General features: G+C 41.7%; 1 protein-coding gene across 2 annotated transcripts in view; it reads right to left on the bottom strand.

The window, feature by feature from the left end:
* Positions 1-16068, bottom strand: part of TARBP1 (TAR (HIV-1) RNA binding protein 1) — a 104339-nt gene that overhangs the window by 36019 nt on the left and 52252 nt on the right. For both annotated transcript variants that reach the window (XM_019527099.1, XM_019527098.1), the window contains exons 17-21: positions 13089-13288; positions 12607-12678; positions 10159-10279; positions 7168-7278; positions 4945-5094 (exon numbers count right to left, since the gene is read on the bottom strand). In XM_019527099.1, the coding sequence (XP_019382644.1) occupies positions 4945-5094; positions 7168-7278; positions 10159-10279; positions 12607-12678; positions 13089-13288 (654 nt within the window). The remainder of the gene's footprint in view (positions 1-4944; positions 5095-7167; positions 7279-10158; positions 10280-12606; positions 12679-13088; positions 13289-16068) is intronic.

Genomic DNA, 16068 nt, shown 5'->3' with positions numbered 1-16068 from the left:
CTTGCAGTCCATGGTCAGATGCTTGTCCATCTGAAATTCCTTTCCAGAGCATCCATTCTGTAGGTATGTTCCTAGATGTATAAATTATGCATCTTGTGTGAATGGCCTTTGACAAGCAATCCAGATCCCCCTGCACGACTACCCTGTCATCATCATCATGAATCAGTCTGCCAATCTTTGTCTCCCCTAAAAATTGTATCAGTAATCATTTTATGCTTACTTCCAAGTTTATGATGAAAATGTTCAAGGGTTGGAGTCCTGTAGCAGTGCCTAAAGAAATCCACTACAAACACTCATAACTCTTCCCTATACCCATCACTCCCCACTATCAAGTATTTTTTAGGTCTGTCAGTTTGCTAGTTCTTAATCCACTGTGCGTATCATGGATGTTATACAGTGCCATTTTTTTTTTAGATCATGAGAGGCCATTTTGCTCAGCATACCGCCACCAGCCTGGGCTCTGGCCATCTGCTGTTACCCACAGAGCCCAGGCTGCTCCCAGCACACAGCTGGGAGGCCGCAAGCCGCCCAAGCTCCATAGCTGGCAGCAGCTATCCAGAGCCTGGGCCAGCTGCAGGGGTGGCACCAGCCTCTTCCTGGTGGGATGGCAGGGCTGATGGGGTACTGTGCTGTGAGCAGGAGTAGGGTAGTCTCAGCTGTGTGGGGCAGGCAGCAGGTGGCACTGGGAAGGGTAGACTCAGCTGAGTGAGGCATGTGGCTGCAGCCCAGGCAGTGCTGGAGGTGGCTACAGGGGATGGGGGGGGTGGCTAAGGCAAATTTTGGGGTGGCTATAGCCACCCCCCCCACACACCACCTTGTGCACCAGGGTCTGGAGCCCAGCACACAGGAGCAGTGCTAGGTGGGGACTTGGGGGACTATAGTCAGCCCAAAATTTGCCTTGGCCCGCCCCCCCCGCCCTCCAGCAATGCCCTGGCCGCCACTACCCGCCCCATGCAGCTGAGCCTGCCCTGCTCCTACCCAGGTAGTTAGTGCTTTTTTGTCTCTCCTTTTCTTCTATTTCTTCTTCTTCTTCCACCTTTTTCTCTCTCTCACTCCCCCACTCTCCTTTCTCTTTTCCTCTTCTTTCTCTCTCTTTTCTCTCTCTCATCACAACATGCTTAAAACATACAAAACAAAGGTAGTACGTGAAATTTTATTTATCACCAGGTTTAGAATATTTAGAAAACCTGGTATTTACTGTGAAAAATGCAGCAACATTTATGATTAACTATCTTAATATGCAGCGCATCCTGCTATGCATCCCCTACCTCTGTTTTGTTTTTCTGGTATGCTGGCCCTCCAGCACCTTATAAGGTATACATCACAGTTTTTTCAGCACACTGACCAAAAATGTTCCCCACCCCTGTTCTAGTTCATGCTGGGGTTGACAACATAGAGCCTGAAGAGCGACTGGATCCAGCTCACACCAGAAGAATCGATAGTGGCAGCAACAGCCAGGTAAGCTCTCCTCAGACTTGAGCCAAGGTTAATACAGCCCAACACTTCAAAACCTTGCTGACTGCAGTTCTAGTTCTTTATCAGTTGAACTGAATATCAGGTTTTCCATTATTCTGTCTGGAACTGATGTCAGGATAACTGACCAGGTCTTCCCACCTGCCCCTTTTTCAATGTGGGATAGCATTAACCCCCTTCCAGTCTTCTGAAAGTTTCCAGATGACTTAGTTTACAGTAACTTGAGTTCTTCAAGGTGCTTTTGCCCACACAAATCCCACTATAGATACATGAGCACTTTTCATGCACAAGCCCAGTATCTTTAACCAGTTGGGGACACAAGTGGCCATTACACCTTTATGCATCTTACAGAATGGACATAAAAGTGAACCTAAATGATCCACAGTTCCTTCATCAATATAGTTAAGGCCAGATAATTCAATGCGATTGCTACCAATATGACGTATCTGACAGCAAGCAGGTTTCTCATCTCTGCAAGGGGAATCTACTAGCCAGGGTACTAGATGAAGCATCTTTGCAGCAGGAAGGGATTGCTGCCAACAGGTTTCCCCATGTCAAGGTAGATCCTTATAGATCTTTTCCTTAGGAACAATTTAGATGGGCCTTTTGAGCAATCTGTGTGAGCACAGAAATAAAACTATAGCTTGCAAACTAAGAAAGGAGAAAAACCCGGGAAAACACAGATTTCCCCTTGAAGGCTGGCAGAGTTTCAGCATACAAGAGGTGGCTTGGGACTGAGGAATGGGAGGAGGGCGATCAGAGGCACAGGTACACGTGCATGTGGCCAGCAATGCAGCCAAGCAGTGTGGTGGAGAACAGTTCCCTGCAGGTAAGTGTACAGGGGGAAGGAGGATTAGGTGACACATGGGGAGGCAGGGGAGGGAGGAGGACATAGGAAACACGGGTGGGAGCTTGAGAGGGCACGTGCCCTCCTAGATTTCTGCACCCACAGCAGGGCACAGGGACTGCAGCCTGGCTGTACTGGCATGGGCAGGAGCCGCCTCCACAGCCCAGTGGGCAGGACCCAGTGTGGAAGGACAGAGCGGAACAGGGAAACTTGGTGTTGCTTTTGTGGCCATGAGGCTCCTGCCAGTGCACAGCTGTGCCTCCCCACTGCTGCCAAACAGGCAGGAAGTACCACATCTTGGCAGCCATGTTGGCGTGGCACTCCTTCCTGTACCAGATCCTACCTGTTGGGCCATGAAGGTGGCTCCTACCTGGTGCTAGTCCAGCCAGACTGCAGGCCCATGCTCTGCTACGGGTGCAGAATACTGAGGAGGCACGTATCCCCCTATGCCCTCCCAACGTGTCACCTATTGCACCACCTATGCCCACACCCTCACCCCTTGCCCCACATACTCTTCCCTACACACTAATGGGCTGGGGGGGGGAGGAGGGAAATGAATGGACAGACCACGGGTCAGGAGTGAAGGGCATTGGGAGGACCACGGGGATACAGGTTGGGAGTGAAGGGAATCAGCAAGGCTGTGGGTTGAGAATGAGGGGCAACAACATGGGCAGGGCACTGGTATATCAGGGCTCCTCAGCACCACAAAACAGCTGGGAAGGCCACAGCCGGACCCGCATCCTGGTGAGTAAAGGGAGCAGGGAGAACTCTGATTTTCCATGATAAAAAAACCAAAATCAAACACCAAAATACATACGTATTCAGAATTATTATAATAATTGATGCATTGGTAGGCTTCCAAATTACTTTAAAATTGTAAATATAGCAATAAGACATTGTGCTCAACTGATGTGGTGTTTCATTTTAATCTAGGAAAAACATGGACTTTGAGTTGTTTAATCAGACATTTCTGGACTTTTAATCAGAGAGTTTTGTATTATTTTTTAATAGAGAAAACCAGGATCTTTGCTAGTCTCTTTCTGATCCAACTTGAACATCTTGGAGGTAAGAAGGCAGGGAGAACATTCACTCCCTGACAGCCCATCCAAGTGTGAGCTGTCAGGGAGCCTGTCCCCTATCTTTCCCATCACCTGATTGGTAATGGTAGGCAGGGGGCATTTTTCTGAGAGAAGAACCTTCTTAGACCCCTGGGAAGGTTTCTGTCATGGGAAGAGAGCTCCCGCATGATGCACTCCTTCAGTTTAACCCAGAGGTGTACAGCAGGAGGCAGATGCAGACTGGAGACCTCCTAGAGACCCTAGGATATTTCCAGCACTGAGAGAATTCTGCCCTTCTTCCCATACTGTTCATCAGCTGATTGGCAGGACAGGCAGGGAGACCATTCTCCTGTAAAGGAAATCCTCCTGGAGTCCCATAAGGGTTCCCACCATAGGAGAAAGGCCCCCACCTGTCTACACAAAGTTTTTGTTTTATTTATGTATTGTGTCTGTTAATCACATTAAAGCAGGGGTGCTCAACTTGTGGCCCATGAAACCATGGCATCTGGCCCATGGGGCTTCCCATAGGGAAACTGGTGGCAGAGGAGCAGTGGTAATCAATACTGTCAGCCTCCCCTACTACCAAATTCCTGAGGCCAGTGCAGCCTTATGAGGGCCAAGCCACACACCCCCACACACAGCATGCTCAGTTGCACCACACCCCCTTCCTCCCCACTCCCACAGGGCTGGTTCAGGGCCAGACCAAGCCCCCTTCCCCCTACCACACAGGTGGATCAGGCAGGGCTAGGCCAGGCCAGGCTACAGCCCCTGCCCTGCACTGAATCAGACCCCCCAGGTTCAGACCTGTGGAGGGTCAGAGCACTGTCCATCTGGCCTGAGGAGGGCACCACTGCATTAAAGCCTCATGGAAGATTTTCCTTCAGTGAAGACTGTAAATTATACAAGTATTTTTAGCAAAGAAAGAAAGTGCAAAATATTTGCAAAGACAGACATATGCAATTCTTGGAGGAATACAATATTTGTTTCCAAATTGCATAAACAGCTGAAGAAGACTGGCACATTAAAAGATGCAATTTGTCAGTGGGTCTATTCATTACACAATATAGGTACACTGGAGCCAGATTCCATTTTGCATTCTAAGGTGAAAGTTTGGATAAGGGGGCAGGAGCAAAGATCACTATTTGCAACCCCTTTGCAGCTTAGCCCATAAGCATTAGTCAGAGAAACTCCAAAGCTTGCAGTAATATTATGGAGCCATCCTTTCATATTCTGAAAGTCCCTATGGTGTTGAATGCAAAAAGGAGCAACACTAAATCAATACACCAAGAATTACTCTGCATGGGGATCCAGACTACACATGGAGACTCTCAAGCTGAAAAAAAATTCACCTAGTTTGAGCCCCTTTCATATCATAGAAGTCCTGGACTGGGTTACAGAATCAGTTCCTGAGACTCACTGATTCTGTAAGCGCTCAATAAATCCACTGACTTAAAAGGGAAATTTTGGATGCATGAGAAAAACCATATTAGCTACTATACCGTATCTGGAAAAACATCCTATATTTAGTCATTAAGTTAATACATGAATGTGAAAATTCTTACTTACATAGCAAAAACAATCCCAGAATTTTGAAAGGAATTGGGGGTATGTGTGTAGAATCAAGATGATAATCCATTCTATCAAGTATTTTACAGATGCTTGATTGTTCTCAAATCCAGCTTGAAGAATCTTGTCAAGCGCCTCAGTCAAAAAATTCTAAATAAAATAAAATTAAACGATAAAGTAACGTATTCTTTTTTAAACTGAAAGGAAGTTTCAGAATGTTGCTAACCTTGAAGACCAGATTTTACAAGGATATTTCTACCTAAGCGGAGCAGGGAAGCTCACCGAGCTGGTGTGTAGTGGTGGCGGCCACTGTGAGCTTTCCCACCCCACAGAGGTGTGCCACTGCTCTCACCCTGCTCCTGGGAAGCAGTGGCACTCTGTCACCACGCACCCGCACATACCCCTTAGGACTGGACCAAGTACCCCCAGGGGTACACGTACATCCAGTGGACAACCCCCGACTTAGATGCATCCAATGTCTATATATTGTATGTTCAAAGTGTGAAAATGTAATATGCAATGGGAGTTCAGAAAGAAGTACGCTGCAGAACTGCTGTTTCAGTCTTACCGGCCAAATCTGTTAATCTCAACACAGTAGAAAGTGTGTTTTTTTTTTTTTAAACCATATGATAACATTTTAAGGAAAGGAAAGGAAGTACTGTTTATATTTAAAAAATAAAACTGAATCAACAAAATGCATCTTAGTTGCAAACAATCACTGTTTTATATAACTATTTATAACTAATATAATATTGAGCATTACCTGTAATAGGGTGATACATGAGTGTTCTATTATTAAAACTGCATTGCACTGCAGTACATTTGGGTCATCATTCTTCCTCTTCTAAGGACTGAACATAGCACCTGTACAATGCTAACAGTTTTCACTGACCTTTAAGATGGCTTCTGCAGCTATATTTTAGACAGAACAGGCCACTGTATTTTTAATCATTGTGACAGTTTACTCAAGCTATGCCAGGTATTCCATTAAAAAGAAAAATTCAAACAAGTGCTGCCATTTTAAAAAGCAATTCCTAAACAATCTTACCATCAAAAAATGTAATACTTTTATTAAATGAAAACCAGCAGTTAATGCAGTTATTGGAAATATGGGGTTTAAGAGCACCAGTCACTCCAACTTTTAGATTCTTGAGTATTCATAATTCAAGGGCTGCAAATAGATCCAACCTAGTCACTAGGGCTATGAGAAACAGCACCGCTTCGTTTCAACTTCTGTTTTGCTGTTTCGAAGGGAGTGTTTCATTTCACTGTTTCGAAGCACCGTTCCATTTTGTTTCCTCGAAGCTGTTTTGCTATTTTGACGCGTTTTGAAGTCTCACCCATAGGCTATAATGGGAAATCACAAAAATGCCTACAACTTTTGTCATTTCCTATTTCGAATGAAAACAGCAGGGATGGTAGCCCCTACTGAGGCCACGAAGCCTACCAAGTTTCAAGGAGATAGGTGCAGGGGTTTCTGGGAAACTGCACCTCAAGGTGCTGATGAGCAAAACTTGTGTCGTGTGTGTGTTAAGGTGGAGCGGGGTAAAAGCAACAGACATGGTAGCCCCTTGAAACCTGCTAGGTTTCAAGGAAATGGGTGCAGGGGTTTCAAGGAGATGGATGCATAGGTGTTGAGCTGCTGGAAGACACAGCTCAGTAAGCTGACCCAAGGCACAGAGAAAGCTCAGTTCAAACAATGCTTTTTACGCTGTTTTTCTGTCCCTCCCTCACAGCACTGGGATTGGAAGGGATTTGGGGAAGTATCACAATCACTGGCCAGCTACACAGTCAATATGAGAGCAGTCCTTCCCCCCTACTTTCCCCTCCCTCTCCTTAGTTTCTGTTCAGCTTCAAGCCTAGTCACCTCCTTGTGCCTTAGCACAGCCCTCCACAGAAGTGGAACTCATGTACAAGTTTCAACATTACTACTGTGCATGCAGATAATTGTAACAGCCAGTCTTAATTTACAGAGATAAGCATTCAAAGCACAGGTGGTCTAACAGTATTTTCTTACTATAAAAGTCAGCTAACATGTAATTTCATGTTTCAGGAGTCAAGGTTGTATCACATAAGACTTTGCAAATAATCAAACACAGATGGAATAATTTAATAATGCATTTAATGCATTTCATTTACTAGACATAACTCTAATTTAATATATAGTCAGAAACCTTCTAAAAATCCTAACACCAAAAAATCAGAAATAATAAAGGGTAATACCTGATCTAGCTTTGGTAAAAGAACCAACAGTGTCTGCCACAACCGGTTTTTAACTCTGTGCTGTAAAGAGTTTGCATAATAACGTGTTCTAGTTTTGGATATCAGTTCATCCTGCGAAGAAATGCAACATATAAGAAATGTTTTAAAACCTGTAAAATTAAAAAAATGGAACACTATATACGTAAGTATTGTCTACTAAAATATTATTTTGAATTAAGCAAAATGTATTATCTTAAGTTTTTGGTTCTTCAGAATTGTAGTCTGAACACCACACAACATAAAGGGAGCCAGTAAAAGTATTAAGCAAGCTAGTAGCATATTTTTGTCTTTGTAAGAGCATACAAATCTTGTGTCAAGATGACAACCTTACTTTGAAACAATGTTTCCAAAGATTATCCAAGAGCAGTACCTAGAGCAGTGGTCTCCAAACTTTTTTGATCACGCACCCCTATCAGTAAAAAATTTTTGAGCACGCACCCCCAATATATGTATATTTATATAAATAGAAATAGAAGTTCTAATATTTTCTTCTCGCACCGCAATGGATCACCATGCGCACCCCTTGGGGTGCGTGCACCCCACTTTGGAGACCACTGACCTATACCACACAAAAAACGTAAACAGAGAATCCTAGATAGAAACCCCTACTTACAGGGATGCGCAGGTAAGAATCCATGCTGTACTTTAGGTTTAGGAGTTTGAAAACTTGAGTTCAGCATTAATATGTTTGCAATTACTCATCCCTTGAATCTGAATCAGTTGCAAACTAGTTAAAACAGATATTAATTGGGATTCATCAACAAAAAATGACATAGGAGAAACATGACAGAAAAAGAGTTGTACGCAGCTTGTTTATGTGGCTTTAGGTCAGGTAAGTATTTCTATATATATTCTGCATTATATCATTAAATATTTTATTGCAAGGACTATTTCCTTGACTAATTTTTTATAGTATTCTGGTAGCTCAGTTACTATAATGGAACACAAACTTAACTTTTTATTTAGCTCATCTTATTTTCTTCAGAGAATAATAGGGAAGGTCTGGCTACCTGAACGCTTTAAACAGAACTGTGCCACATTTCTTTGAGCAAGCCACTGACAGACGAGATTGAATCTGGAAACTGTCTGGACCTAAAAGCATAAGCTTCTACTGCCTGAACTTCAAGACCCAGCTCTGTTACTTCTTATTGTTGCAGTAGCCTTGTTAATCTCCATCTCTTTCAACCAACAGACAGGGAGAATTGTTGATTACACTATGATCACCATTCTCAGCAGCATTAGCCCAGCCTGTCAATAAATCAAAGAAACCACCTCATCCTTCACATCCTCTCAATGCTACTTCCCCTAAGCCTTCTTAAATAAATCAGTTTTGAATCATGCCCAGATCATCACCCAGTCTGAGCCATTTCACACTGAAAAACGAACAAGTTCCAGGGTTCTGAGACTTTCAAAGACTGTGCTGCATGAAGCCCTTTTGTATAACAAAGAGAATCCAACTCAAGTGTTTCTGATGAACAACTGAGGTTTCTATACCTGTGGGTACTGTTTGGAATGGAGATAAAAACAATAATCAGACATATTCAACTTTTTAGCAATGAAATAATGAACAATTTGCTATTACAATCTGTAGTTTTTAAGAGCTAAAGAGAGCTGGATCCTACAGCTAAATTTGCCATGGTGGAAGCATCAGACCTGTGCTACCAAGTAAAAAAGTTCATATTTTATGGCCAAACAAGTGCTCCAGGCAATTTAAAAATCTGAACTCAGACCTTCAGCTGTGGCATTCTATACACAATTCCACAAGTTGGGGACATAGCCCTCGACTCCTACACACACTTATGTCCAACTTTGACTTTTATGCCAGTAAAACGCAAATGCAGAAAAATGGGAAGAAAACAGAGATGATCATGGACAAAAAGCTATTCAAAATATTAATGAATATTCAGATAATTGTTAGCTGTAAAATGCTGGGGCTGGAAGAAAAAAAGTGAACACTGGATTTTCCCCCTCACCCTACCGAGATGCAATGGACAGACAAGTGAGTGCATCTATCTGGAATTTAAATTTACATAACAGGTCTGTAAAGCTGTAAAAGAAAATAAACGATAGTTCAAAATAACAATCCCCACAGATGGCTCAACCTAGCTTAAGAGTGAAGTTCCCAAAGCAGCTTTAAGCTACCATTGTATTCTTTCACCTTTAATCCAGCTGTCCACTACTCCAGTTCCTGAACAGAAATTAGAGCGTCTTAAAGATTAAACACCAAATTACACCAACAGGATCTCTCTCCATGTGCTGTGGTACATGGAAGGTACAGGCTCAGGCCCAAAAGTAGCTACCAGAAAGGAACTTTCATAGGAGTTTAAAGCATCACCAAAGGGTCTTCCTAGACATGGGTGATGTTCTGGTGGCAAATGCATCAGCTCCTGACTAGCCTTGTGCCTTGCTGAGGCAGCAAACATTTCTGGTGAAGATTAGGATTATACCCACCCCAACAGAATATTATTATTGTTTTATTATAATCTATTAGCCAATCTTCAAGGAAATGCCTACCCATAACCTAGAGCTTACCAGACATAACATGTACTACATAACATGTTAAAAAGTGCTGATTTTGCCTTGCTGTTCCCAGAGTACAAGCAACCAAAATACAGATTCTCAAGCCAGTGATGCTTCTGGTTGGAGTGCAATAAACTCAAAACAGCCCACCACAAACAGAGTAACAAGCCAGAACCTGGCTATTCAGACTGCTTCAGTTCTGGCTGAATAAACGCTGATCTCACCTTTCAGCAAAAATATAGCCAAAGAATAGTCAAACCACAAAAACAAGGTTTTTTTTGGAGGCAAAAAGGTATAGAGACACATAGAAGTAAAAGCTATGTATGGTTTAAAAGGAGGTTTTAACCATTTCACAGTATTGCTTTAATTGTCAATATCTTACATTTCAACTAATCATTAGTAGAATGCCATTTAAAAAAAATTAATATTTACTTTATCAAGGAGTTTGGTAACAAGGTCTTCTACAAATATCTTGTGCGAGTTATTCGATTCATCTAACAAACACAGGAATTTGATGACACAGATTCGCACATAATGCTCATCTCGGTTCGTACTGTAAAACAGTTTAATAACAAAAAAGGAGAATAAAGTTATTTACATACTAGCACTGTAGAAAAAGCAGGGTTGAAAGGGACTTTATAAGGTCACCTAGTCCAGTCCCCTGTTGGATCATCTTTGACTACACCATCTGAGCCACGTATAGGTTAAGTAAAGATTAAGTGATATAGCCCAGGGGCCAGATCCAGCCCACAGAGGAGCTTTGTCTGGCCCGCAGAGGATCCCTCAGTCCCACCTGCCCCACAGGCCATCACAATACCTCCCTAAAGTACTACCTCAGTATTCTTTTAAAAGGATATAGCTATTTACATATGCAGGTGAATACCTACATTTTGAAGAGTCATAGGTTTCTAGGTTTTCCATGCAACAACTGAAACACCTACTATTGTTGGGGACCTATGTAAAATGCGCTTTTGCAGAAACTGCAAAATCGGCAATCATTTGCAAAATTAACTTAAAAAAATTTAATAAAAGTAAAACGTAGCCCACCTGGGAGGAGAAGGCACTGGCTGGCAGGGTGGCATGAAGCCAAGAGGGCAGCCACCCTCTTGTTCCCCCACCCCCTGGGGCCTCTCTGCCAATCAGTGGCAAAGGGAGGGGCCACCACCAGGAAATGCCCATGAAAATCAGCTCTTTGTGCTGCAACCAAGCTGCAAAAATTCCTTTATCTGGTGGTGAATTAACTACACAATGAATTACCAGGATGGAGTACGTCTACAATTACAGAACTGGAAAAAACACATCCTGACAGTCTCCCAAGTTGGAATTAACAAGGGAAGTGTAAGTAGGTTCCTAGCTATGGTGGGTGGGTACCACAGAGAAAAGAAAGTACATCTAACACCAAAGACCAAGTACTTGTATGGCCCTAAAGCTTTATGTAGTGAAACTGCCATATTTACTCAAATTTAAGATGAGCACCCAGCATGTGGAAAATTTATAAATTTGGTGTTAAGTTTCCATGTACAGAATTTAACTATTGAAGGGTTGTCTTAAATCTGTCCCCAACTGTTGCAGCAGAGCACACAGGCAATGGGGACAGGCAGCAGGCAAGTCAAGTGTTTCAATCCCTGTGCCTTACCCCCTGTCAACTATCTTCCCTATGTGTTTGTGCACCTTATCCACTGCCCCTCTGAAGTACATGTCCCCCCTCCCTGTCATTTTCCCCCCTTTCTACCTGCCCCCAGTGCCTTACCCCGTAAGTGCCTACCCCACTGGCGCCTGTTCCCCTCTGCCAATTACTCTCAGCAGCTCCAGCCCTACTCTAGCCTGTGGCGCATGGTTGCTCCAACCCCAACCCTGGAGCAAGAAGTGGGGTGGGGTGGGGGAGCAGGGGGGCACATGACACAGACACCTTGTCTTACATTCAAGTAAATACAGTAAACTACAAATGCTCAGAACCAGAGTTCAAAGGTTTGTCAATCAAACTAAAAAGTTACCATATACAATGCGATTTCTTTCAGTTGTGTGCATCTAACAGCTTACTTACTTAAAACATTTATTTTTCTATAGCAAGAACAATATGTTTTAAAAATTATAGCTGCCCACTGAATTTGGCTTCTGTGACAGCCATTATTCTATCCCTGCTTTCCACACTCAAGAACTCATCAACCAAGTCAAAAATCACCACTCTCTGATCTCTACTGTAAGTTTTTTGACCACGCAACGTAAGACTACTCCTGCAGAGGCTTATGAACATGAGTAGTTTTATTGACAGCTGCTCACATGTATAAAAAGATATGCTTGCACGTAAATTTTTACAATAAGAAGGCTCAAGAGGGTTAGTCATTAAAAATTATTCATACTTAAATTGTGATAAGCCAAAAGTGTCATCTAGTAAAGACTTAGAAACTTGATATTCAGAATTAAAGGTCTGTTTTAACTTCCTCTGCTGCTTAGCTTTATGAAAAAAAACACATCATCTGTATCTTGTTTAAAACGGGTATATTATTAACCTCAGAGGGATATTATAAAATTTCAATTAATATTTTTAATATGAAGTCTTCAAATAAAAGGCTGTGAACGCAAGCAGTCATATTGCATTTGTTAACTAAAATTCCTATATAACTAGCATGTAAATTACGACTTATGGAATTTCGGAAACTTCAGTAATTTGTAGAAAAGAATAATCCTTACAGGCTGAGTTAAATGAGTTTTTCCCAACTACTAAGTGCTGCCAGCAGTATGTACATGAAACGTGAAGTTTATTAATGTGTTCATAAGAATCGAGCTTCAAAGAAAACAATATAATTCCAAGTCTCAACATCAATGAAGGATGCAGTACATAATATTACATATTACAAAGCCTGTTTTCTTAATGCTTACCTTTCTGTGACAACATTTGCTGCACATTTATCTCCAAGATTTTCTACAAAGGCATGTACATCCTGAATAAGTCTTTTCATATGAAAAATTATGCAAAAGAGGATGAGAATATAAAATTAGGAAACTAGGATACAAAAAAAACAGATTCTAAATCCTTTATCTAGTTCAATGGAGGCCAACCTTTTTGGCAGGTGTCATTAATTAGCCGTGCACTCTCAAGTATCACTGCAATCCCCTTTATCTGCTCAATCTACTGCTCTTTTTTGCTCCCAGCCTGATCTGATGCACTGCTTTCAGCTTCCTGCCTTGTCTGCCACTGTGCTGCCTGTTCCCTCCCCAGTCTACCAAGTACCACACATGAAGGTTGCCTCTGCCACTTGTGGTATGTGTACTGTGGTATGTGGACTGTCCACCCCAACCTATTTTGTAACAAATACTAGAACACAAAATCACAGCCATAATGCAAAGCTAGTATTTTATACCTTTGATCTCGCCGGAATACAGTTCCAAAGACAGAAGCCTCCATAAGAAGTTCACTGTATTCACCAGCATTCAAGAAGGGATTCTCTGAAATATGTGCGTCATCAGAAGTAGAAAGTACCCAAGACTGACAGCAATAGCTTAGTACTATATTAAAGACTCCCGTCCTTGTAGTGGACATTTCAATTAGTCTGCTTATCATCTGAGAAAGGGATCGAGAGAGAGAGATCAAAATTTAAATTCCTAATAAAATACGTACATTCTCTGAGCGTACTTCAGTATTACTCTAGTACACTGGGTTTGATTCTCTCCTGCATCCAAGATCTGCTCAGCATGTTGGGTATCAGGGACGTCATACAGCCAGTTACAAGTCCCTGATTTGTAAGTTTAACTGGGTAATAACCAGGGATTCTGGTTTTCTCCGATTAAAAAAAAAATCCCCAAATTTCAGGTTAAAAAAATAACCCAAAATACACATTTGTCCACGATCAAAATGAAACACCACTAATACATAGATATATAATCTACACATTAGTGGTGTGTGACATTTAATTTTAAAATCAAGGAAAAGTGTGGATTTGGGATTACTATTTTTTTAACCCGAAAATTGGGGATTTTTTTTTTAAAATCGGAGAAAACCAGGCTCCCTAATAATGACTGCTCCATCCATACATACACATTTTTATCTAATATATGGAGACTCATGCATTTATTTGAACTTCAAATAACTGAAATAAATGAATCTGAGTTTATTTCAATGGGTGGATATGCTTGGCACTGGGCACTTAACATACTTAATGGAGAGATCTTATTTCTTGTCCCAAACACATTTATTTGTACATGTCTAAAGGCATCTTTCACAATTTATGTAAAGAATTAAATCCACGGAGACCTTAAAGTTAAAACATTTGAATTACCCAAGTGAAAAACCATTTCCACAACATGTGAAAATACTTTTCCCCCACTTTGACATTTCAAATAACTGAATACATTCTCAGTTTTTCCATAAAAACAATATACAAACATTTATAACTGTCTGGATTCAGTTTAAGTGCAAGAAATTTCAGGCCCAAAGAAGCATAAGTCTTTAAAAAAAATTAAAGGAATTTAGAAAGGAAGCAGCTCAGCTGTGGCCAATGATATCTAATTATCATTTCTTATGAGAATGGCGTAGCAAACCATAATAAGATTTAGAGATGGCAAGATAATTTATGAAATAAGGCCATTTTTTAAGAAAAAGATAGTTCTTTGTTCCTATTATACAGTCAGTCATTTTCACATATGAACTTGTCTTTGTAAACAAAAAAAACTGTGAATTCCTAATAAGAACTAAACTACCTCAAAAGAAGGCTTTTTAATTAACTCTTGGATCATATTCTAAAGTGGAATATCTTTCATGTAATTTAATCATTCTAGAAATATTTCCTAACATACTTACAAAAAAATCCAAACACATATTAAACTTTCTTTACGAAATGCAAAGAAGATGGTTGTTGGAGGGAATTAAATTATTGTCCTCTGATTTGCAAAAAGCAATCATTTGGCTCAGTATTTTAAAAAGGATTTCCAATTCCTTCCTGAGACAATAGGGTGGGAACCCATCCCATAAAAAATACGTTTAAAACCTTGAACAAATGACATCAATATGGACACAAGGGGGAGAAAGGAAAAAACAGAGGAAATAAAAAATAAACACAGTGCTTTGAGCACCTCTATGGAAGCCTTTCTACATTTTATTATAAAAACAACCCATTTTTAGCTCAAAACACCCATGCCCACTTTTGGCTAGTGTTAAAAGGACAAATGAATGCACTGTAGCACACTGAATGCACTGTAGCACACGCACATTTTTACACATTTTAGCTGCATTTCCTAAGCTAAAAACTATATGTATACCTGTACAGGAATCACTGGCAAGGAGCACTGCCCAGAAGTGAGGTATGTATGTATGTAAACTGACACCTACTTAGGACTTTTATCTTCATTTTCTTATGAAGGTGTACAAAGCAGCTCGGACCAGATGCCCTAAGTTATGTGACCTTAATTACCTCCTTGATGCCTGTGGTCATTGTATGTCCCACTGGAGACAATGGGATAGTCGTCACAGAGACTCAAGACTCTCAACAATAGCTCAATTTTATACCTTGACATGGACGTGTTTAACACTAAGACAATAACTACAAATATTTAAACAAATGATATGGGGGGGGGGACCACCCAGCATGGCTACAGCTCATAGGTTCAGACAACACCAAGTATGTGACTGCCAAGTATGGAGGCCTGCAGAGTAGGAGACCAAACAGAGAAATCAGATATCAATTTCTAGTATGTGGAGATATTTTACTTTTATAGACTGAGGCAATAATCCGTCTTCTTTCAGCTAGGACTTATACAAATGTTGCAACTGATAACCTTATCTAAATACTACTACGTTAATATGCTACCACACTTAATTTTAACATTTATTTGAAGTGCATTTTTAGGAGAATAACCTGACAGGAAGGAAAATAAATGGCCGTAAAAATCAAGAATACACTACTCTATTTACTCAATTTTAATATTAGGATTTTTCCCCATTTAACACCGGGGCAAACCCTTCACCTTATAATTAGGTATAAGAGTGATTGAGGATGAGGGCAGGCATCTGCTATGGCTCAGGCTCCAGCTCCTAACCAGGGTTGAGGCTGCAGCCACAGCCACTGCCTGAGCCCCCCTATCAGATCTGAACCCTACCATCTCCCCCCTACAGCTTCTTCTTCCCCGCACCATTTCTCACCTTTATGCAGCCTCTGTACCCCTTACCCTTCATTTGCAGGCTCCATCCTAGGGCACTAAGCACAACCCCAGCCCAGCTGCTATAGGGCCTGGACCGGGGCCATGCCCCAGGCTAGAGCAGGGATGGAGCCTGCCCGCATGCAGCAAGGATAAGGACAGGTGGAGAGGCAGGAGTGGGGAAGAGTGGCCCTGACGCGGGGGGGGGGG

Source organism: Gavialis gangeticus, unplaced genomic scaffold (assembly GCF_001723915.1).
Source record: "Gavialis gangeticus isolate Ggan-Ray unplaced genomic scaffold, GavGan_comp1, whole genome shotgun sequence".
Lineage (NCBI taxonomy): Eukaryota > Metazoa > Chordata > Crocodylia > Gavialidae > Gavialis > Gavialis gangeticus.
The sequence above is the reverse complement of the archived record's forward strand: the minus strand, read 5'-3'. Positions and strand labels throughout refer to the sequence as shown.